The sequence below is a fragment of the Falco biarmicus genome, chromosome 3, assembly GCF_023638135.1.
Source record: "Falco biarmicus isolate bFalBia1 chromosome 3, bFalBia1.pri, whole genome shotgun sequence".
Taxonomy (NCBI): Eukaryota; Metazoa; Chordata; class Aves; order Falconiformes; family Falconidae; genus Falco; species Falco biarmicus.
In genome coordinates, this window is record NC_079290.1 from 25,077,233 (window position 1) to 25,101,014 (window position 23,782).

At 39.5% G+C, this 23,782-nt stretch overlaps 1 protein-coding gene across 3 annotated transcripts in view; it reads right to left on the reverse strand.

Moving 5' to 3' along the window:
* Nucleotides 1-17,549, reverse strand: part of EMC2 (ER membrane protein complex subunit 2) — a 40,915-nt gene extending 23,366 nt beyond the window's left edge. For 2 of the 3 annotated variants that reach the window (XM_056331069.1, XM_056331066.1), the window contains exons 1-5: nt 17,416-17,549; nt 11,372-11,485; nt 7,991-8,055; nt 3,608-3,693; nt 740-797 (exon numbers count right to left, since the gene is read on the reverse strand). In XM_056331069.1, coding sequence (XP_056187044.1) covers nt 740-797; nt 3,608-3,693; nt 7,991-8,055; nt 11,372-11,485; nt 17,416-17,455 — 363 coding nt within the window. In that variant the 5' untranslated portion in view covers nt 17,456-17,549. Of the gene's footprint in view, nt 1-739; nt 798-3,607; nt 3,694-7,990; nt 8,056-11,371; nt 11,486-16,789; nt 16,842-17,415 lie in introns of those variants that run through there. The other variant, XM_056331068.1, reaches the window with a different exon arrangement.
* Between the last annotated feature and the right edge of the window lie 6,233 nt (nt 17,550-23,782).

Sequence of the window (23,782 nt, forward strand, 5' to 3'; positions counted from 1 at the left end):
GAGAACCAGTTCCTCGAAATCAAGTAATACAGACAAACATATACGCTCAGACAATGATTAATAATGACTTTGCAACATGCAACAGAAAAATTTGACTTCGTATTTCTAGTTTTATCCTTGTGGAAAATAATGCATGAAAATATATTGCTACAAGTTTCCCTAGACACTGATTTTGGCATCTAATATCTCAAGGCAGCTTATACAACCAGTATTCAAAAAAAGCTTAAATGAAAAGTACAGTCTGTCTCAGATTTTGTTTTATACAATTGGCAAGTTTTATAGCATTTTGATTCGAAAGCTAGTAAAGTCACCCACACAATACATAAAAATAACTGCTATTCAAGCACCACCTGACTGTTTTCATACTTAATCTTTAAGATTAAGCATTAGGAAGAGAGAAGACACATGGCAGGCTGTACTGGTCCTTTAAATAGCGAATATTCAGGGAAAAATGTAAAAGCTGAAAGGCTCAAACTAAACTCTACCAAGACTGCTGGAAAGGTTTCTAGTTATAATCCTGTCTTCTAAATTCAATGTTTAAGCAGGTATTATATATATTACACCTTCTCATCATGAAACTAATCTCATTTGTTCTAATTAAGGTAACACAGGTTATTATACTAGGAAACTAAAGGAAATACAGTAATACAGACATATTTTTCCACACTGAAACCCACAAAACATAATCACAACTTCAAACAACAAACCACTGCAGTTCAGAAAAATATTTTAAACTTACTGTGTTAGTTGAATCTTCTTGTAAAATTCTATCATATAACTGGATAGCATCATCATACCTGTTCAAAGAAATCATTTGCATTTATTTCTGCTAAGACAGAACTCCTGACATTTTGACTGTCCTTGCAAGAGTTAATAAATCCCCTGTACTATCTATACTGAATATATTTAAGCAAACTATATTCATACGTAACACTCGAGAATTTTGTATGAACTGCAGTATTTTATGTCACTAGTTATAAAAATACATAACTGCTTCATGGAATACTGTTTCAGCAACAACTTAGGTATTTTACACCCAGTTTCATATTCTCCTGTCTGTTCTTTCTTTTTCTATACCAAATAGGTAAAATCATCACATCCTAACTCTCCCTTTCACCCCTCCCAAGAAAAAGAAACCTTAAAATTTGAAAGGCCATCCAAAATAATGTCTTTTTGCTTCACTGCTGTAATTTAAAACTTTATGTAAGTTTCTTCTGTTATGATTTTATAAAGTATAAGCAGCCCCATACAGTAAAATGCAGTAAAATGGGAGGATTCACACAAGAGCCCACCCCTAGACTATACCACAAATCTTGAAAGAAAATGTTTTCCACCATCACTATATAGGTTTTATTAATTCAGCTATTTAAAGCATGCTCATAACTGTTTACTCTGTCCACTATAAACGCTTTAAATCTTCTGGGAAACAGATCTGTGTGTTCAACCAGCTGTGTACATGACCCAAACTGGACATACGAAATAATTCAATCCAAAACACATCTGACTGACTACACAGCTGTTGTGCTAGCACCACATAACTAGGGCACACTTTGTGTCTTCATGTATATTTCAACAATTAGTTTTTCAGAGGTACTGATGATTGATTTTGATGCTACACATCCCCTTCTTACCTTGGACACCTATTTATGTACTCTCACTGCTCCCTAAGCACTGCTGACAACTGCTCAGCTGTCCAGTTCAGTTACCATAAGGTAAGAGAACAAACGTGAAAGGAAGCACAAAAGCAGGAGTAGGTGACTGCTACAGACTTGAGCAGACGTGCTGTAAAATGCTGGTTTCATGTTCCCTATTAGTTGCTACTACATCAAATGTATTTTTTAATACTGAACATGATGGCCATAATCCCAGCTTTACAGTGTGAAGTTCCAGAATACTGTTCTTATGATTAGCAAACGTCTACTGGGATGTTCTTCGCTGTTTCCTCTTCCTGCTGGAGATGACAGGATCCTTCCTAGATCCTAGAAGTCACTTAAATTTAAAAAGAAGCTCACTTCTGAAGTTGAAAATCCAGCCTAAGTCTCCGCAGGCTTCATTTACTATCAGTGGAGAGAGACAGGGTTCTTCAGGGCATGGCTTACAGCATCTGCAAACAGGTTCAAGAGCACCCAGAGCTGAAGCCTCTTTCTTCTCTGACTTCTGAAGAAAATCTATGAAGATGAAACCTTAGCTTTCATTAATGCTTCTGCTCCCCTGATATTCCAATCTCAAGGATCTCAACTGGGACATTTTGTCAAGAATTTTTATGAGCATCTTCAGAAAACTATGGTGCAATAGCACTGCATAGCTGAAACAACACATGTTATTGCATGGGAACAGATCTTTGTGGAAGATGACTACTGCACAAACATCTTCCATGTACTCACAAAAGCCTGAACAGACTTATCATCTGATCAGGAAACTGCCTGTCTGAACAGGTTTTGGGATGGTGGAAAATCTGCTGCCATTCTCTCACTGTCTTCCTACCCTATATCCAATGAAGACACAAAGAGAGCTAAGTTCAATGGAAATTCCTCATGAATGTTTATTTGATACAAAGTGAGTGTGAAATATGGATAGTATGACTACTCCTGTGGTTGTGGAGTCCAGTTATCCACTCTTTTTGATCCAAGCTCATCAGTGGCTCATAACAAATCACATCTTTACAGTTAATTTTGCAAGAATGTAGTGCATGAAGAACATCTCCTAAATAAATGTATTAAAAAAACCCCAAACATATAGAGTTTACTTCTAAATTCTAATTCCTTCTTCTCAAGATGGCCCAGAGGCGCCAAATCCCACTAATACTGCATGCAAAATGTAGCAAGGAACAGACTTCCTAGCATTCAAAGGCACTGGAAGTCCTTCTCAACACCCAAGAAAAGTGCTTTAGAACAGAATGTTGATATCAAAGATGTACACAAGGAGAAAGGCAGGCAATAAAGGCCAGTGTCAAGCCCTGAGGTCATCAATCTTGTAAAGCTGTAAAGTTTTAAGCTGTTCATTACTTTAATAATTCCTGTTAAACTTAGTATGTTGTAATGCTTCTACAGGATATTTCAAAAAGATCAGTCTGAGTTTTAAATTCTGCCATTCTATTCTATACATTTTTTGAGCTGTTTCTATAACAAACGCTATAGATTTAATCCTTCTTAAGTTCTACTGGATTTATCCACACTCAGAAAACAAGGAAAAAGAGCTACATCCTGCAGTAATTAGGAGCATAGGAGAACAATGAAGGCAAAAAAATGCTGGCACTGATTTTCACATGCTGCTTTAGCTCTGTAAGATGAAACTTGTATCTCTCAGACTTTGCCAGAAAAGTGCCTGGTGCTTTTACTGTACAGTGACTTATACTGTCAAGTAAGAGATATTTCTAATCTACGAAGTCCGATGGGAAGACTGCAAAAAATGTAACGCTGCAAAATACATGCAAAAATGCAATAAAAAGGTGTCTAAACATTGTAATATGATCATGCACACCATTATTTTCTATAAAGAAACCAGCCAGCATTGCTTTGCCACGTTTTTGTAGTGCCTGAATGCCTTTTTAAGAAATAGAAAACACCTTTCCTGACAGAAACTAATTTTTTTTTAATTCAGGTTTTACCTTTCCATAGCTTCAAATCGCATTCCAGTCAATCGTTTAACTCTGTGGCTCCCAGGAAACTGCCGCCTTAGTTCCTGAAGACAAAACTATACAAATAAAACCAAAAATAGTATTTTGAATATAATTATCTACACAGAAGATGTAACAAAAAAAACCACCTCCTTGGCTGATAATTCAACAACCTGAAATGGCACTTCTGAGTGAAAGCGAATACCAATTTTTGAAATATGCAATGAAATGTATTGACAAAGACAAGCTCAGAAACTGAAACTTTATCTGTTACAAGACTAATTCTAAGCAATAACTTCCATGCAGGTCATTAGATTGTCAGGCCTTATGGGAAATATTTATCTAGAAAATTGAACCTCCTAAAACAGTTCTGATACTATAAAAACTTGAAGTCTATTCAGTTGCCTCATAATAACACAAGACAGTAAAAAACCAAAATAAAGACGGTAAGGGCTTACATGATACTTCTTTCATAAATGGATATCTAACAATGGACCAAACTATGCTAATACTATGCTCTGTGTTTATTTTTAAAATAAAACTTTGAAATCCAAAGAAAATGTTTGTCACTGGTTTGGGCTGAGTCTGCTGGCAGAAGAGGCATGGCTTTTAACTTTTGAAATCAATGAGACACCTGGGCTGGATAAAAGGAATTCATCACAGGCAGATTTCTCTGGATTAGTGAAAAAGGATGTTTGTTAGAGGGACTGAGTCACAACTTCCCCAGAGCAAACTAACTCTAACCATATCATGAATGCGGCTAGATAGCATTGTAAAGTTTGTAGCTGACTCATTACAGTGAGATGCAGGACAGTCCCCAGGCTCTCAAAAAGACCAGTGGTTTAAATCACATTAAAAGCCTGGAAAAAGAGGGTTCTGTCTGAAGTTTTTATTTATACAACTCAGCTTATAAACTACTTCTTCAGATCTAAGGTTCAAGCAGAGGCCTATTGTTCCATCTCATCATACCCACTGGTCAAAGGAAAAGTACAGAAGAGAATCAGTAAAAATTAGTAGGTTCTGTCTCTGTTGCTGTGGATAAACATGTTGCTAGAGCACAGTAAAGAGAAATATTCTCACATGCAAAAAAAATAGAGAAGGAAGACAGAAAGGAAACAGTAATCAAAGAACTCACACTTAGCCTCAAGTAAGCACAGACTACCTTCAACATGATCATCTCGGCTTCCAATGAACCAAAATCTTAACAATGCAACTTCACACAGAAAGGCTCAGGATTAGTACAGAAAGAGTTTACTGGCACTTTGAGTGACATCTAGGTTAGAACTGCTGCTGCTCTGGACAACAAATTTGTCATAAAAAACCTACATGTACTTAGCAGCACATTATATGACATCTGAACTAATCTGTGAACATTCTTAAGAGACAGGAAAACTTGCATCAAACTCCAGAAGAGTAGTTTCACTGCAGCTTTTAAAATCCCACCAACCTTCTACATTTTAACAAGAAGTTTTGCAGACAATAAATCCACCCGGTGGCCCAATGATCTGGGAATCCTGAAGGACAGTGATTTTCAGTATAAAAATGTGCACTGCTTTTCTCCCATTTTGAAATGTCACAAATTATAACATATGCAATACTACTAAACTCCACAATCTGCAGATGGACTTTTACATCTAGAAGAATGCCATCAACAGTATGTAAAATGCTGATGAAGTACTATTCACATGCAGGAGTACTACGAGAACACAATTGTTCACATTAAATCTGACTACACAATCATTATTCACCCAAACACAGCAGCCTCAAGGCCAAAGTAAACTCCTGTAAATCAAGACATCAGACACAAAGTAACTAGAAAAGCTGCGAGACAGTCACAAACAACTCACTGTAACACTTTCAAACACAAAAGTGCATGATAAACTACACTAGCTATATCTTCAGAATATTCTGGACTCAGCAGCACTGAATGTCCCGTTCTTAAATTGAACCTGCAATCCCCATAATCATTTATGTTACTGAGGACTGGTTCTGCACTGTGTCAATAATCTACTTTGGAGATTTTCTCAGTAACTCGGCAGTTAAAATGGCAAATCTCATTTGTGAAACTTTAATTTGCAGTTAATTTGCTTTCTGATTTATTTAATCACATCAGTTTTCAACTGCAAAGGTCTGACATAAGGCAAAGAAATATAAACCTGGGCTTCAGAATGTGAAACTCCGGTAGTGCAAGTGCCTGCCAACAGCAGGTGATTGCACTGAAACATGCACATGAAAGAACTGGCTGATTGCAGTAGGGGCACGCATCATGTGTAGTCATTTTGTGCAGGACTGAGATGACAACAGTAATAAAAAGAGGAAAGAAAAAGAAAAAACAAAAGTCATATAAATTACTCTGAAAACCATCTCAGCCTCCTCATTTGGAGCAGATGAGACCTATCCCCCTAAGCAAAATGCATCACAGCTGTCAAAAGCTCACTGCTAAAAAACAGAAGTTCCAAAGCTGTTTGTCTGCTTTGGGACTACAGCTGTAGCAAAAAGCCACATACAATGTTGGCTTGTTAGAATTAACTACTTCTTTATTATAAATCAATCAAACTTAAAAAAATAAAAATACAACTAAGTTTCCCCTGAAGTTTTTAACTTCCTTTCTGAGCTGCATATAAAATGTTGCACTCCCTCATTTCAAGCAATATTCCTTAGAGGGCACAGAAACTGAAATTTAAAATCCCTGCCAGGGTTAGTAAAAACAAATTGTTTCACAACTGATCTTTCAACACTGGCTCCCTCACCAATTTTGTGAAAGTCCTCCTAAAAAGACCCTGAAAATAAAGACCAAAACTGTTTTTGATATAAATCAGAACAGAGAAATATACTTATTTAAACAGTAAGTCTATTTGTTTTCATTTAAACAGACAGCTATATTACAACAGTATCTTCTTCTGAGGAACAAAAGACAGGGAAGTTCAGTGGGTTCACAACAAGTTCAGAGTGTTGTGCTGTAGTTTCCAGTGTACTCTATTTTACCATATACATATGGGATGTGAGATAAACTTGTCTAGTTCTGCCTACTTTCAAATTGCCCTTCTCCCAACTACATCCTCTGGTCTGACCCCTTGTATATCACAGACCATTAAGTTTCACCCAAATGACATCACATGAAGCTCAAAGACTTTATGAGGTATTTTGCCATCTGACAGAGAACAAGGCACTGGAAGAGTAATCCCCACGAAAAGACCTGGACTCCTGAAAATAACTTTCTTTTTACTAAGAATAATCTCAAGCTTGCTGGCTTTCAGGGCACAAGATGAGCTCATGAGCCCATGGGGGTTTTTTCAGCATTCTGTGAAGGAGAGATGAAAAGATTCAAGCAATACACATTTTTGCCTGTTTCAGTTGCTGCCTTTAAAGATTAGCTAAGCTTAGCTAGGTTTTTTGCTTTGTTTCAGTAGTTTTCTATTTTTAAACTAGTGAACAGGTGTTCCAGTTCCAAATAATCTTACTTATCTAAATTATTTAATTCAAATAAATCTGCATACAAGTTGACTAAACCCAAATACCCATTAACAATATTTTTATCAAGAATCACTGTATAATATGGATTGCAAGGGACCTTAGGAGGTCACCTGCTCCAAATCCCCACTCAAAACAGAGCCAGCTTCCAAGTGAATGCTGGGCCATATCCTAATCCACTTGTGAGCACCTCCAAAGCAGATTTCACAACCCCTCTGTGCCATTTGTCCTGAAGTGTTCATCAACCCCACCATTAAAAACTTTTCCCTAATACCTGATTAGAATTTCCTTTGTTGCAACTTGTCTCTTGCACTTTTGCTGGACATCCACAAAAATTCATGTCCAGATTCTTTACATCTTCCCATTTTTACATATTCAAAGACAGCAATAAAATCCCTTCTTGGCTTTCTCAAGACTTAAACTCACATCTCTCAGCCTTTCCTCATACATTATGCAGTCCAGCTCCTTATTCATCTTGAAGCCTTGCTCAAATATGTCAATGACTTTCTTTGATGATAGCCAACATGACATATGAGATGCATGACAGGACTTTTTAACCTCAAAACATTCGAAAAACCAATATAATTTGATAGGTTTTCAATAAACAAACACTGTCTGTACAATATGGCAACCTCAATATTATTCTTGACATTTAGCCCATACCAGAGTAGCTGTAAATATTTTCATGGCTGTTGGAAGAGACACAATCTGTCTAAACAAAAGTTACACATTATAGAAGGTAGATGGTGGTGGTTTATTCCCAGCAGTGTACTTCTTGATAGATATTCTACAAGTCCAAGCTATGGAGTTCAGAATATCCTGTAACTGACTGAAGAACTATCTGGAAGAGATACTCAGAAAGAAAGCTTAAGGTTTGAGGGAAAAGTCAACTTGAAAACTTACCAATGCCAAATCATCTCGACTGCAGTCCAGGGCAGCAATCATCACTTGTTCATATATTATCCAAACTAGACACAAAAGAGGCATTAAATGCAGATAACAGATTTTTTTAAAGATAATGTGAAACACCTAAATGTAAAGAAGATTCGTTAATTCTGTCTGCATATTCTTCCCCTCCTACTCCTGTGGATCACTACTGAAATGGGGACATTTTAAGAAACTGCTGGAATTAATTAAAAACGTATTTAAGTGATTTTATTGCTTTTAGTAACAAAGTACCTTTTGACATCTTGAAAGGCAAAAAAGCTCTAATTCTCTACTTTTCCTAACGTTATAGCTGCAGTCTTCTAAACAGATCCCCATTAGGGCTTCCTCTCTGATCAGACCTGGAGATCAGCCATTTCGGCTAGAAAGAAACACATCTCTCTTAACTGTTTCACTGCTGAAAGTCCTACAAACATAGTCTTCTTCCTGGAGTTGAACAACTCCAAATCATTGCCAGATTACATTATTTCTGTTCTAGGCTATCTACTGAGTTCTTGTCTGTAAAAAAACTTAACAGTGCAGCTACGCTAGTTGCAGAAGAGAGCGGTTATGTTAGAGGGAAACATGTAATGCAAGTACTGGAAGTACTAAGTGTTTTGAACTCATGTAAATCCAATCAGGTGTGTCAGTGAACTAAAACAGAACCAAATGTCTTAAAAAATAAAGATATATAATAAAAATAACAAAGGTTCTCCGATTTTTTAAAATAATTTCTATGATACGAATTTCCACTATTTTTTTAAGAAAATACTACTTCTTGCTAACTATACAAAGGAAGAAAAAACAGGCATAAATTTGCCTGTAACCCCTCTTCCTCACTGGAAATAGTTGTAAGACATATATTCTATCTTTATTATATAATGTATACAATTTTTCCATAATTGTAAAAGTACATACATAGATACAGACAAAATACAGATAACATATATCCATGATATAAATTATATATTATGTCTTTTTAAGTAATTCTAAACAGAATAATAATATACTTTCATAGTCTATGAAGTGGCTCTTCCCATTTGATCAAACCTCTACTTTGATACTGTAACCCTAACACAGGTTAATGTCAGATATTAAGCAAAAGAACACTTGTAAGAGAATCAAGTAACCAGTCCAGGGAGACGTGTTGTTCTAAGCTGTACTAGAGATTTCTTCTTCAAGCTTAAAAACAACAAGCCACAGGTCTTACTCCTCGACTTTGAAGTCCAAACCTATAGCTTTGGACTACTGATTATCCATTAGAAAATCCCAACTTTTCATTAAATTATGATGTGTATAATAGTATCCCTCTTAGGCAGAATTGTCAATGAGTTATTTTTATTTTAAAAACTCTTAGTAATGATTCCCCCCCCCCAGGCAATTACATTGGATGTCTTCTACCAAGTAGGTAAATTACAGATACACCCAAATAATCTACTCCATTGCATTCATTATTTTCCCTTCTACATGCATTCTGAAATAAGCCACTGTAATATCCAGGTATTTTCTGAAACTACACAAAGCAACAAGACTAACATCCATGATATACAACTCCTTCACCTTCTGTGGCTACCTTCTAAAGCCTACTATAGCTGTTCTGGGTTTTTTTTTAGTTGTTTTAAAACTGTATACAGTTGCCATTCTGATGCTACTTTTTTAAAAAAATATTAAACAAAATGCAAAGATGTAAATAAATTCCAGATAATTTTACGCATTTGCTAAGAACCGCATGAACACTGCGGCTAATTTATCTAATGAATCATCAATGTCAAGTTTATAAAAGAATAAAATACATATGTCTTAAAAAGAAGGACAAACTCAACCCTGACAAGAAAGGAATGACTCAGCCTGTATTACAGAGAACAGTGTTTCAGAAAAGCATTGGTAAAATCTGAAAGTAATATCAAGCTCCTCAACAACTTCTTACTAAAATACAGTTCTCAAATTACTAGCAACATGGTGAGAAGAAAGTAAAATCAAGGTTAGTTCTCAAAGGTCTCCTAAAGCAGAAAGCACTTATGACAACTCTCTTGCAATTGGGTGTATTAAGCCTACCCATGCAGTCTAAAAACAAGCATGTTCCTCACTGTTCCAGTGCAAGACCCCCTCACAGTGTAGTATCTTCTTCAGGCACTCAATCTACACACACACTCCACAACTCACTGCTACGCACAGAGGTGTCTTCAATACATGACACTTTGAGTAGATTATCCATCTATCTATATACAAAAAAATACAACATTTGTAGTGGCCAAGCTCCTTAACAATGGAAAGGGCTCTAGAACAGAATTACAGCTTGGAGGGTGCAAGACAGAACCAGAGCAAAGCATCAATATAAAACAAATCCTATCTGCAGAACCCCAAACCCAATACTGAAAGATTCCTCACCTGACAAAAAAAAAAAAATATAAAAAAAAGAGCCAAAGTGTCTCTGAAATTACTAAGTAAATTTTAATTCCTGGAACATTGTAAGACGTTAGGCATTTGAAATTAAAGTTAACTCACTAAACTAAGTGAACAAGTTAACTAACTGAGCCAAGTTAATCATATGGAATACTGTAACTTTTATTAGTAAATACAATGTACTACTGTGGCTGCTAAAATCCACTACACAACAGCAGCTAATAAAATGAAAGAACTACAAGAGAAATGTATTAAAGAATATCTACATTAAATTACCCAAATTATAAAAAAAGGAAAAAGAAGAAGCAGCATTAAAATAAAAGCCTGTGAGGCTAATATAGAAATCTATACAATCTTTATAGCACTTTGTTTTAATTTATGGTTATAATAAGAGTGCTGCTGTACCGTGACATGTTCCTAAGCAATTCTTTTTCATACATTCAAGCCTCTGTCTACTTAAATTAGTATAAGGTAGTTAAAAAACCCTGAAAAGAGTAATTTCATGAATAGTGGAAACTTAGACTTACCCTCAACAATAATATTACAAATGTAACATTGTAATAAAAACTGCCTTAATATTAATTCTTGCAGTATCTATGACTTGATTAAGGAATAACTTTCTCCGTTATAAAAAGATACTTCGATTTTTGCCACCATGTTGAAAACAGAAAATCAAATGCCAGCTAGATAACAGTTTTGTGCTAAGTTTTAATATAATGACCTAACTTTTTTTATATAGCTAACCAACAGTTCTAGTTTTTCCATCTGTTTTCACTGCAGCTCACACTTGGGAAAGAAAATATAGGAATTCTGGCAGCCTACTGGACTAAGAAAGTAATATATATTTCATCAACATCAGCAGACACAGAAAGGCAACACAGAAGTACAAAACAGAGGCTGAAAAGAGAAAACATAATCAGACAATTGGAGTTTTTAAAATAATGGTTGTTCACTTACTGTCATCTCCAAGTTTAGATGCATATTCATTAATTAACTCTTCTCCAACATCCACTATCTGTTCACTGTTTCGGTAGTTTTCTTCCCTCCATTTCCTCATTTTATCACGCATATCTGGGGGCAAAGGGGAGAAAAAATAAAATGAAAATATTGAGATTTCCATATAGTAATGTAATCTGAATGTTATTTCTGGAAAATATACATATGAAGAATGGGTTTAGAGAGCAATAGATCTAAAAAAGTGACTTCTTCTAATACCAGAAAACTACTAGAGAACAGATGGGGGTACCAGACCTCTGAATCCACGTCACACAAACCATGCTCATGCTCTAATATAAGTAATTCAACTTCTAAGGTCGTAGTCTCAGGTTAGTAACATATGCAGTACAAAACCCCTTATACCTGCTTGGCAAATAATTAATAACATTTAATAGACATTAACCACGGTTAGGAAAAATAGGCTACAAGAGACTTCTCCCAGACCGGTTCATCCTTAAATTTACAAACAATGTTAAAATTGCACTTCTGCTCCAGGTGAATAATTTTTCACTTGAAGTATTAGAAAAACTAACAACTCAATCACTGCTTACATTTATCAGTGTAAGCAAAATGCTGTGAACGTCCACTCCAAAAATAATCTACAGGCTCCTGTAACAAGGAGCCTCAAGAAAGGCAGACATGGAAGTGAAGGCTTTCTACATTAGGGAAGTGCCCAAAGATATAAAAATCATCGCTGTTTGTCTAGGTGGGATAGAAAAGACATCTTAGCATTAGGATTTTTGTTTCAAGAGTACATTTACTATGGATCTGATCTCCAAGAGAGCGAGCACGCTCATGAAGTCAGCTAGAGAGCACTACCTAGCCTAGACTTTATCCATCCTCTGGACCAGGAAATTGCTAAGAATGTGATTTTATATACATACATACACTTATATACACGTAGATGTTCCATTCACTAGAAAAATTCTGAGGAAACTTAAGGAAAATACTCTTCATTACTAGATAATGGCTTTATTAATATGAAGGTACCAGGATAACTGTTGGCATTATTGTTTTTAAACTGTACAACAGCTGGGAAAACAAACACCACAATAGATCTAAACACTGTCAGTTTTTCCTGCACTTCAAAACACATAGTTAACATAACTGACAGTTTAAAACTAAGTACTGAACTTTCTCCCATCTACCTGAAGTGATCTCGAATAGCTCATAAGACTGTTATTGTGCTATGTTTTGTATTTTGAAATTCAACCAAAACCACCACAGGGTTACATTTCATATGCATGGGTAAAGTTAAATGGTTCTAGACACATGATGGTCCCTGGAAATTCAAAGTCAGACAGCAAGAATGTGAAAGAACACAAACATTCTCAAAAGCTGACAAGCTAAAGGCATGAAAATAAATAAGCTGTCTGATTTCTACCCACTCATTTACTTGGAAATTATCAATGCCTCCATGCCAGTGTGATTCCAAATGGAATCACATCTAAATTATGTTTTAACAGAACACACATCTACCATTCATCACCCAAGTACAGCATTTACAGCAATGGAAAAAAAATGCAGGACAGAGAATAGTATATCAGCTGATGACCAAAAAACAAGGTTAAAAAAAAAAAATGTTCTCATTAACATGACTCTATTGAGAGGCTCGTTAGTTTTAGAAGTACTGAATTTTAAGCAAAAGGTAAAGGAAAGAGAATGCTAAAAACTGCCGCAAACATCACACTAGGCTTTTTACAATGTTATTAAACTTAATTAATTTTTTACTAAGAAAGCCATCAAGAGTCAGCCAAAAATAAATTAAGTCTTGGAGAAAAATCTACATAAAGCACGTAATACAAGGTTCGGCAGTAGCAATCAGGGATTTTAGAAAAAAGAATTGTTAAAGAAATGTCTAGTTTGAATTACAATTACTCCTGTCACATATATAGGCTGGTCCAAAGCCACTGATACATTTTTTTTTAGTCGTAGTTTCTCTTAAATTAGCAAGCTTTGCACATATAAATCAAAACATTACAAGTTCAAAGGATCAGACGCACTTGTCACAGTGTTTGCTGTTTCCGAAAAACACGCAAGCAGTCTACAGCAAGCCAAAGGAAATAACCTGTGTTTTATTCTTGTGTCTGTTAAGGCATCAATTAATTTGGCCTGAGCAACCAGATATGAAGTAATCCTCTTATAATTACTTATACTGCGATTGTTTAGTTGGATAGTAGTTTTCAGGTCCTTGATATCTAACGCATCTGATGAAACAAAGGTAGTTGTCTTATAAAGCATTTTATGGTACCTTCCAAAATTACAAAGAATTCCTTGAAAAAAAGTCTCACATGAACATGTTAACAAAAACTCTTTAACATGCCACTACTTAAGCAGCACAATTTTTATACAGAAAATATTAACACTAATCTAATGATACAGAAAACATAAGTAACTTAAGCAACAGTTACCATGAGCTATTAAAAATCTTCCAAAACATCCTTTTCACTTCTTTTCAATTTATATTAAAAGAAACCTAGTTTAGAGACTACACCATTCCTTTCTTTTTTTGGTTTTGATAGACAGTGAAGAAAAATTACTGACTGAAACAAGAGTTGCCATGACAGCATTCAAAGATCTCCAGAAAGCCCATCTTAACACTAGCCATTTTAGCTGGATTTGAGATGTTAACACTACTATGCTTCTGTGCAAGGTAAAGAAAAGAAAACCTGGTTTATTTTGTCCAATTCTGACAATATGTCAGATTAATTTTCTGTGGAAGCCAATTATTATTTTATTAGTTCCTGACTATCATGACTGCTGCTGGTTTGCAAACCACACTAATTCTGGACACACAAGTAATTTGTGTGCTCCAAAACCTGCTCTTAAAATAAAGTTATACAGGTGTAATTTTTTTTCTATATATATTTCCACTGATGGGCCAAAGTCTCCTTTAATGTATCACTAAAACTATATTAAATTTTTCCAAGTGGTCTCTATAAAGTTCTATACAGCTTAAGAGACTCCTATAAGAGGCTTCACATCACCAGTTACAACTGACATGCTAACCTACCACATCAAGCTTCCCTGCCAAACCTGAAATTCTTGGCTCCCTGTCACTCCACTTGTAAATATGAAGGAAGCAGGAAATGTAATACCATTTGCTACAGGATAATGAGCAACAGTGACAAAAAAAAAAAAAAAAAAAAAAAGAGCAATATACCATCTTCATCTCAAATATATAAGCTGTAAAATATATGATGCATATCCACATGTAATCACTTCTTTTAATACCACAGCACCCCAAAGTCATGTTTGATCCTCTAAGACCCTGAAGTTTAATGAGAGGTTTTCCTGCTCCACTGATTCCAAAATATACTTCAAAGCTCAAGACACAGCAGCACAGAAAAGAAAGAGAAATAATGACAACAGCTCCAACAGTGGAAAACACAGTTATTTTCTGTAGTCTTTCCTAACCGCCTGTGCAATCCATTCACCTAACATAAAATTTAATCATGGTTAAACTCCCACCTTTGTCACAAAGAACCCAAGTGAAAAGCAAAGCAAAGCACCAACTGTATTTCTTTTGCATCTTGTTATTCTTTTTTCCTAACCTCCAATCACAGCTTCCATCTTTGAGCAATATGTAAATAAAAACTGTCTTGTTTTGAAAGGACTAAGTATATAAAGGCCATTTTCCAGAAAAACACCAACCATACACCTGCTTTCACAGAAATTAAGCATTTTAGACAAACTCAACCTGAGCTACATTAAATTCCTGTAACTGTGTTCAAGGTCTTTGGTAGGGACTAGGTCACAATGCTGCTGGGACCACCTCACCCATGAAAAGTCTCATTGCACCACGGATCTGTTAAAAGTACGTATGGAGAAGAGAGCAAAAAGCCTTCTTCTCCAAGAAAAGTCACGGCACGGTCTGTCGCAGGACTCCATTCATTTTCACTTGACTTCGCATCCCTTAAAATAAAGGAAAAAATATAAGGTTTTTTTAAATGTATGCTTCTACAGCAGACAGCTCCTGTATCAATCGAGATCTTTCCATACACTCCAATTCTTTCAAATGGACATAGACTGTAAGATACCAACAGAGAATCTGATATGATAAAACTCCCCAGCTGGTCCACAAGAACTTCTTGTTCAACATACCCACATGCAAAACTGTGCACCAAGCACAATGCCACAAATTGTTGATCAAAACTCTTGGAAAATGAATATGGAGGTTATTTCTACAAGTAGGACACTCAGAATGAATTAGCGAAGTCTAAAAATAGTGAGCTTGAGCATCCTGTGCCTGGCTTTTACATTAGAGGATAAAGACACCAACTCTGCAATACTCTCAGCCAAAACAATTTCATGCTATATGTCCAGAGACCCCATACACAGTGCACACCACCTATCCTGTGAAAAATCTCATTTCTCTTTCCAACAAAAGAACAAGGGGGGGGGGGGGGGGGGGGGAAAACTCAAGATCTCTGGGTTTTGTAACAATGTAAGTTCAAGCGAAATAAAAACTGGAAAAGTTCTTTACACAAGCTGTTTTCCAGCAAATTCTGGGAAAGCCTAACAATAACACCAGTAATGCCCCATACTTCTGTACAGTGGCCAGCCTGCTTGCTACCCAAGCCAAGCTTTACAACTGCTATACCTTCTCACAAGAGATATAAAGGAACACACAACCAAGCTTTACCCAAAATGCTAAATTAGTATAATGACATCATGATGATACAACCAAGTATCAGAGCAGAATTACCTACAAACCAACCACCAGACACGATAGCACAAAAGCCCTCTTCTTCATCATTAATCACTCAGTTACAGCACCATTTTCTTCAATAACAGATAAAATACTTCCTAAGATTAATGCAAGTTGAGCTGAAAACTCAGTATCTCGAATTCCCTTGTTTTGCTTCACAGTCCTACAGAAAATGGTGCAGGAGAGACAGCACAGGCATTATTTATGACGGGCAAGTTACTGGCATCTGCTACAATCCATCACATGCAATGTCCTCCCCTTATCACCATACCACAAAACTCAATAATTAACGCTTGGGGAATTACTCTATTCCTTAGTTATTTCTTCACAAATAAGCTGTACCTAAACAAAAAAACCAAAGATCACACAGCTTCTCTCTGCGTTACCTTCTCTAATGTATAATGTTTGTAACGTAGGGGACCACCAATCTAAAGGTTTCCCCCTTTATGGCCACAATTATGCAGAAGCGTTAATTTATTGCTGATAATGAGACTGTAATGGGGTCGAGTGCTGCATGAACTCGCATTTAAACACGTACTGCTCACGAGAGAACCACTGAGGACGTCTGGTAAACCTCAGAAAACATTGCTATACGAAAATAATCATTATGATCAAACAGACGTGAACACTACGAACATCTGGACAGCAGGATTTCCAAAAACTTTTACATTGCTTCAGAGCTTCCAGGAGTTCCTGCGCACACATTTATCATCGGGTTTTAGCCAAGTATCAGGCAGTTTTCAGGCGCTCCGAAGGTGAGCTGGGGCACGAACTGCTGACCCAACCGAGAGCCATGTTTTCCCGTGAGCGCCGTACTAGTGCTGGGCGGCGGGGGGTGTCGAGGAGCAGGGCTGTGAGGGCGCCCCGCCGCCGTCCTCTGGGGCACGGGGCCCCAGCCCCGTCAAGCGGAGGCCGCGGCTGAAGCGCCTGGGCCCGCACCGGGGCCCGCACAGGCGCCCTCCGCGCACCCCCGCACCCGGACGGTCGTCAGGGCCCACTCTGCTCCCCGGGCGGCGGCGCGCCGCAAGCAGGCGGTCCCCGGGCACCGAGCGGCTGAGCACAGCCCGCCGAGCCCGTTCCTCCGGCGCGGCCGCCCCCGCACGACCCGGCAGCTGCCAGAACCGCCGCCCCCCGGCCCCGGCTGGATACCGCCACTGCCCGGCACCGGCGGCCGGGACACAGGCGCCCGCCCACCCTCGGGCCCGGCGCGCAGCGGGGCTCCGGCCGGGGGGGATGGGGGGCGCCGCCCCCTCCCTGCTCCCGGGGGTCGGTGGGCCGGCGGCCGCGCCGTTACCTTCCCAAGTTACGTCGTACATCTCCGACACCTTCGCCATCTTGGCGGCCGCCCGCGTGACGCGGCGCCGTGACGGCCGCGGCCCTCATTGGCGGGGCGGGCGGGGGGCGTCCCGCGGCGGGGCCGGCCCGGGGCGGCGGGGCCCGCCCGAGGCACCGCCCGCCAGCACCGCCCCGCCCGGGCTGCGGCCGGCCCCCCTGCCCCTCGCAGGCCGGCGCGGCGGGAGGGGGACGGAGCGCGCTGGGTGCCGGTCCTCGGAGAGCCGGAGCTGGCGGGGACGGAGAACTGAAAAGGCTCCGCGGCTCTGGGGCCACGTGTAGCCTGTGTGCTCGCAAAGCGCGGTGAGCGGGGCAGACGCGTGGTCGCCTTTTCCGTGGCACCCGGAGATGCCTGGTTTAGCTGAATTAAAATGCGCGGAGCCTAAACTGGCTCTGGAGGTGGCACTCAGGGCTGCAGGTTAGTTTCTCCTCTTTTATAATCCATGCAAACACACACACAACCCCCCTCCAGTTCACGTGGCGCAAAGTTTCACAGCTCAAATACGCGGAGCATGAGGAGGCGCCAGCTTTGTTCCCAGCGTGTGGACTGTCAGGGTGTCTCATGTCCCCAGGCTCCTGGAGGCTGGGATGAACCATGGAGGGTGAGCCATCTACTTACCCGCATTCACTCCAGCCACCCCACAAGCCGTGCCGCCAGCCACCCCAGCCACGAACTGCTGGCATAGACTTGAGAGGAGGCCAGAGGGGGCCGACAGCCCGGAGTGGGGCCAGAGGCCCTCACCAGCCATGCCCACCTCAGTCTTCACTATTTATTTTCCACCGCTGAGGCTCCTGCTGACCACCAGTCACAGAGATGAAGCGTTTCTTACTAAAGGCGGCTCCTGATTTCAATACTGCATAGCTGTTGAAAAATCAATATCTTTCTGCTAAAGATCTTGAAGAAATGGTTGTGGATTTTTAACTTAATGTATTCTGAAGGAACTGGTTTTTAGAAAACTATCACCAGAAGCTTACTTGTCTGGCATTCAACTCTTACAAGTTCTGTTCTGGTAAATGCCTCTGACTCCAAAATTAATCCCCTAGCTCCATTAACAAAGGTACCCTAGTATCAAGAAAACAGTTTCTGTATTTTTTGTATTGCTTCCTCTGAACTAGAATAAACTACTAATTCTTGATACAATCTGCAGTGTAATTACATGTATTGACTTCAACAGCTAAAAGGCCTTGACTGGAATTCAAATGGTGGTCTAGAAAGACTGTGTATGCCTAATTTTTCTTCCCTTAAAAGTGGTTTGATCCTCAAAGTCACTACTGAACTGTTGGGACCTTGTATAGCACAGCTATGCTTCCAGCTAATTTTTACAGTGCCAGTGTCTGTATTACCTGAACACTTCCAAAACCATGTACGTATTTATTTTTATAGTGTGACTATGAGTAGGGAACTATTACTCCTGTTTCACAGGTAAAGGAACAAATGCAGAACAGTTATGTGCCAGATTCATAAAGGGTTTAGCACATACCTGCTCTACATGTTACACGGTAACATTGCAATAGCTGAGTTAAAATGGTAGGTTCGCTTGCAGAGTTCAGAGCTGCTGGATTGCTGAGCTAGCTGTAATGCTTAATGTAGGACACAGGCAGAACTTTTAAGCATATAAATCCAAAATTTTGATCCTTTCAAAAGCCCCGTCAGCTGCCACCTAATGCTAGAGGAACTGAAATTTGAGAAATGTGTATTTTAAGTGTTTGGGAGGGGTTCAGACTTTCAGGTCCCTGGACATCTACTTCTGTACCTGCCCAGAACTTTCTGTCTGGGCAGGAGACGGTACCTCACAGGTGTTCCATCCAGTTACTGCTCTCAGGAATAACTCTGGTCTCTCTCCTGGCTAGATTTAGACAGCTCCCCAGTTGTGCAGGATTGCTTCCTAAGACACGCAGCCCTCCACCTGCACTGTAAGAGGAGACTGGATCCTGAAGTTACATGCTGTAAGTGTTGCCTGTCACCTCTTTTGGATGTAACCTTGAACAACTTGCCTAAAATCACATACACTGTGTTCTGCCGAGCTCAAAACTGACCCTTGCACTGCATTCCTCTGCTCTTACTGTGGAAGAGAAAACCATCCACGCTTACCGAGAGACGGGAATTATTGTTACAATATCCCATTATGCTAGATACTGTTATAGTTGGAAATAGAAATGTTTTTGGTATTAAGCTTTTTCTTCTTGGAAACTAAAACAGTGGTTTTGAAAGCTGATGTCTAATGCCAAGGACCTCCATTACTTAATTCAAAGTTTAAACTGTTTTGCTAATAAAGCTTAAAATGCTCTGAAAAGGGAGTAGTCATGTGAATTTTCTTTTCTGGATCTGTCTTGTGCCAATTCTTCAGGAACCCATCAGAAAAGTAGCGATCCAAATCTTGCATAATAATGGTAAATGCAGGATGTTTTTGAGAGGGCTAATTAAAAGTGCAGAAAACTCACCATGAGCTTTTTGTGGGCAGCACTGCTAGTTCTACGTGTTACCAAATGACAATGAAAAAAAAAAAAACAAATACCCTTTTTTTGCTCAGTTTCCTGTTAAAAAAAACTTTCTCTTTTATTATGAAACCCATCAGTCAGTTCAATAATAATTCAGTCAGAATTACAGTTCAGAGGAGTGATACCTACCGAGGAAGAACATGGCAATTTAATTTATACCTTACCAATATAGCAAAGCATGGAAGCCTGCATCCTGTGCATGAGCTACACGGCATATAAAGATGCTTGGGTTCATCACCTAATAGGATCTAGAACCTATTTTAGTTCAGTAATGGGAGGTTAGTAGTGTAACAACAGTGCCATCTGGAACAGTTGTGGCACAAAGAACGTACACGTGTAGGACTTGTGTATGCTGTGAACAAATAAAGTGGTAATTTGTTTTCTCTGTGAACCAAATGATTTATTTGCTTGTTGACATGCACATTCCCACTGTGCAAGAGTATGGAAAAATTTTTATGTATGGAGCATTTACAGATACTATTAATTTGTGTAGTGATGGTAAAGATGAGTCCCAGAAGATAAATTTGTGGATGAAAAGTACAGGAGATGCAAGAAATTGGAATCATGCAACTGAAGTACTCTGTGCTTTAATGTATCTGCCTTTGAGCCTGTTCCTGCTCAACATTGGTTTATTAATGTTGAAACTTCAGAGGTTTTTCGTACACCAAGTTTAAAATTTCCCAACATGAAAGAAAAATAAGTAAGAAAATAAATGAATAGATTTGCTCTAAGTGGATTACTGTAATGGTTAGTATATAGAGGAGAACATTTTAACATCCTTTTAAGTTTTATCATAGCATCACCACAAATAAGAAATGCCAAGTAAGATTTTTGTAAGTCATCCTGAAAGATTTTGAGGTTTTTTTCCTTATCATTTTGACTAGTACAAACTATTAGATGTTGGAACATACTTAGCAAAGCAGTAATGTGTTGAATTTCTAATTCAGAATTAGTATTTACAGTCAATTTAAAATTAATTCCCTCTTTCTGACTTCTAAACTAAAAGACAAGAGGAGACCATAGCCGGAGGAATATTTTTTTTCCCCCTTAAGCTATAAATCTTCCTGTCTATTGACACTCGCAAATGAAGAACACACCAGAATTACATCATTCAGCGTGCCGTGAAAAAAGGCAGAGAGGAGACACTTTTGGAAATCTGGGGAAAACAAGAAATATAAATCAACTTGATGAATTGACAACGTTAGCAATCCTTAAGCAAGTCAAACAGCACTTCCTCTACAGCTTGATACTCTAAACTGTATCCTGAGAGCCTCCTGAGACAGAATTTAAAATGGCAGTGAAGTGAGCAAACACCGCCGATCCAACTTTCTGAGTTCATATGGTAAGGTAGTATGTGCCTCAGTTTCAGCATTTACTAGCTGAGTATACACAAGTTTGAAACTGCTGCCCCAAAGACAACTCTCTGCATGCTTAACTAAGAATTTTTGTAGAGTCTTAACTAGATGCTGTGGGCATTAATTAAATGTAAGAATACATTAACAATAATATGTTGCAGAAGCTTAAATTTGGTGCTGGAAGCTGTTGCTTCCTATAGCTAAAGTGAACATATTTGCGATAAGGAGCGGCCCTTGCCGGGGGCAGGTGGGGAGCTGAAGAGGGGGCATCCGGGCCAGCAAAAGCCCCCATGTGCCCGTTGCCCTCCTTTTCCCCCTGGTGGAGCCCAAGAAGGGGGCCAGCCCTACTGGGAGGTGGGCAGAATCTGGTCCTGCCGTCCCAGTACCAGGCAGGGCAGGGAGCAATGTGTGCAGATCACCAGCTGACCTCATGGCAGTTTTCACCCCATTTCCCTCCCGCTCCCCAGGCGGTGTGAGTGCACCATGCTCCTCAAGCAGGCCTGCAGTACTCAGCGGTCTCGTGCTTGCTTGTATTCAGCAGCAACACCTCTCTAAGGGCAGAGCAGAAGAAATAAATGCCTTGCTCACGTGCCTGCTGGGCTGAGTTGAATGCTTCACGCTTGCACAAGAAACGAGGACAAGAAGCGGCAGGACCGGAGAGATCCCCTCTCCCAGGGCAGCACACATGCATGCGCTCCCGAGCCATCAGCTGTAGGGGAATGGATGGGGAAGAGACCCAAAGGGAGGGCGCGGGACCGGGGGGCTGCAGGTGGGCAGGTCCCGTGGGCTTCCTTGGAGGGCGGTGGGGGACACTGCAGGCAGCTGTATGCCTGCTGTATGCCTGCAGGCCTGTGGCCAAGGGGCATTGGACATTCCCTTCCACACTCACCTCTCCAGCTCCCAGCCCAGTTACGCATCTCCTCATAGCTGCAGCAGTGTGTCATATGCATTTGGGGTCTTTTTTGACTGACTTGAAATAAATTGTACTGAAGTTAAGGGAATTACAGTTCTCTCCCCAGGCTGAAGTCTGCTCTCAGAATGTCTTTTTAATGCCCTCCTGACATCCTGACCATTTAAAAATCTTCTCATTTCTGAACCACATCTCTGTCTCACAAAGAAGTCTCCTGTGCTTTCTCCCAATCCTTATTTATTAACTTTGTTCCTTTTTCCAAGTTCTCCCCTTGTGTTCAACTACATCTCATTATTTTTGCAGCGTTTCTGAGATGGTTCTGTCAGGACAATCACCGGACTCACAAGGTGAAATGATCTCTTTGTAAGGCAGCATGTTTTATTCATGGCTACAGTGGTTTGTGTTCCATGCTTAAAAAGAAAGGTAAAGCCTAGTGGAAACAAGGACTGGTTATCACACCTGCCAAAGCAAAATGATGGTAACAGTTTGCCAGTGGTAGCCGATCCCTTCTTGCTTTGGTTGAGGCAGGAATGACTTCCATGCAGTTCCTTGAGCAAGGTGTCTCCTCATACTGAGGAAAAGAAGTCTCTGTGTGTATGTGTTTCTCGTCTCAGTATTAGAGATGAGAAAAATCAAAATACAAGGAGCTGATACAAGTAACTTACCTGAACTCCTAAAGCAAAACAAATGCACAATCTAATTGTCCAATTTGAAAGTCTTTATTCCTAGTTTTAACAATATCACTATTTGGTATTCACATACATCTGTTTTACATGCTGCTCACAACGTACACTGCCAGGTCCTGCTGCAGTTTGAGTAGGTTTGTGAGGTGTCGAACTTCAATATAAATTTTTGTAGGTATTCCAGCCCTTCTCCTGCCTTGACTTCTTAGAAGCTTAGTGGCAAGGTATACCCTGTTATTTGTCATTTAACTTTTCATTTTCCTTACAAGCTGTTCCAGGCTTCTTGGCCAACTTTTATGAGTTTCCACACCACCAGCTAGCTGCTGTTTTACCACTTCAACCAATTGCTCTCACACTCCAAGTCCCTGGTTAGAAAAGTAAAGTCTGTATCCAAAGGATGGGTCACGTCTGGAGGAGCTACAGTGAACACCACCATTGCAGTAGTAACACACATCAGTATTGGCAGCAGCCTCCTCAGCTGTGTTTTTATACTACCAGAGACATGAGCACAACAAATATGAAACAGCTCAACTTAGAATCAAAAGAAATTCATTAGAAGGTCAAGAATGCCTTTACATACCCTACTACAACAACCTGAATTAGATACTTGCTGGTTCTCTGAATGCTAATCTACCGATCGCTTCATCCAGTTCTTACTCAGCCTGGGACTTATGTTTGGAGGCAAAAGCAGACTAAAGGAGCAGGGGTAGAACATGGACACTGCAATATCAGGTATCCCTGCGTAAGCGCAGAACTGTACGCTCTGAACCTGCTCAATGAAATGGTGTGAGGAGTTTCTCTGCAGATGCTTTTAGTAGTGCAGCCTCAGCTGCACCCAAAGCTACTGGGAAGTCTCAATTTTTGCCATCTTTCTTTGATTCT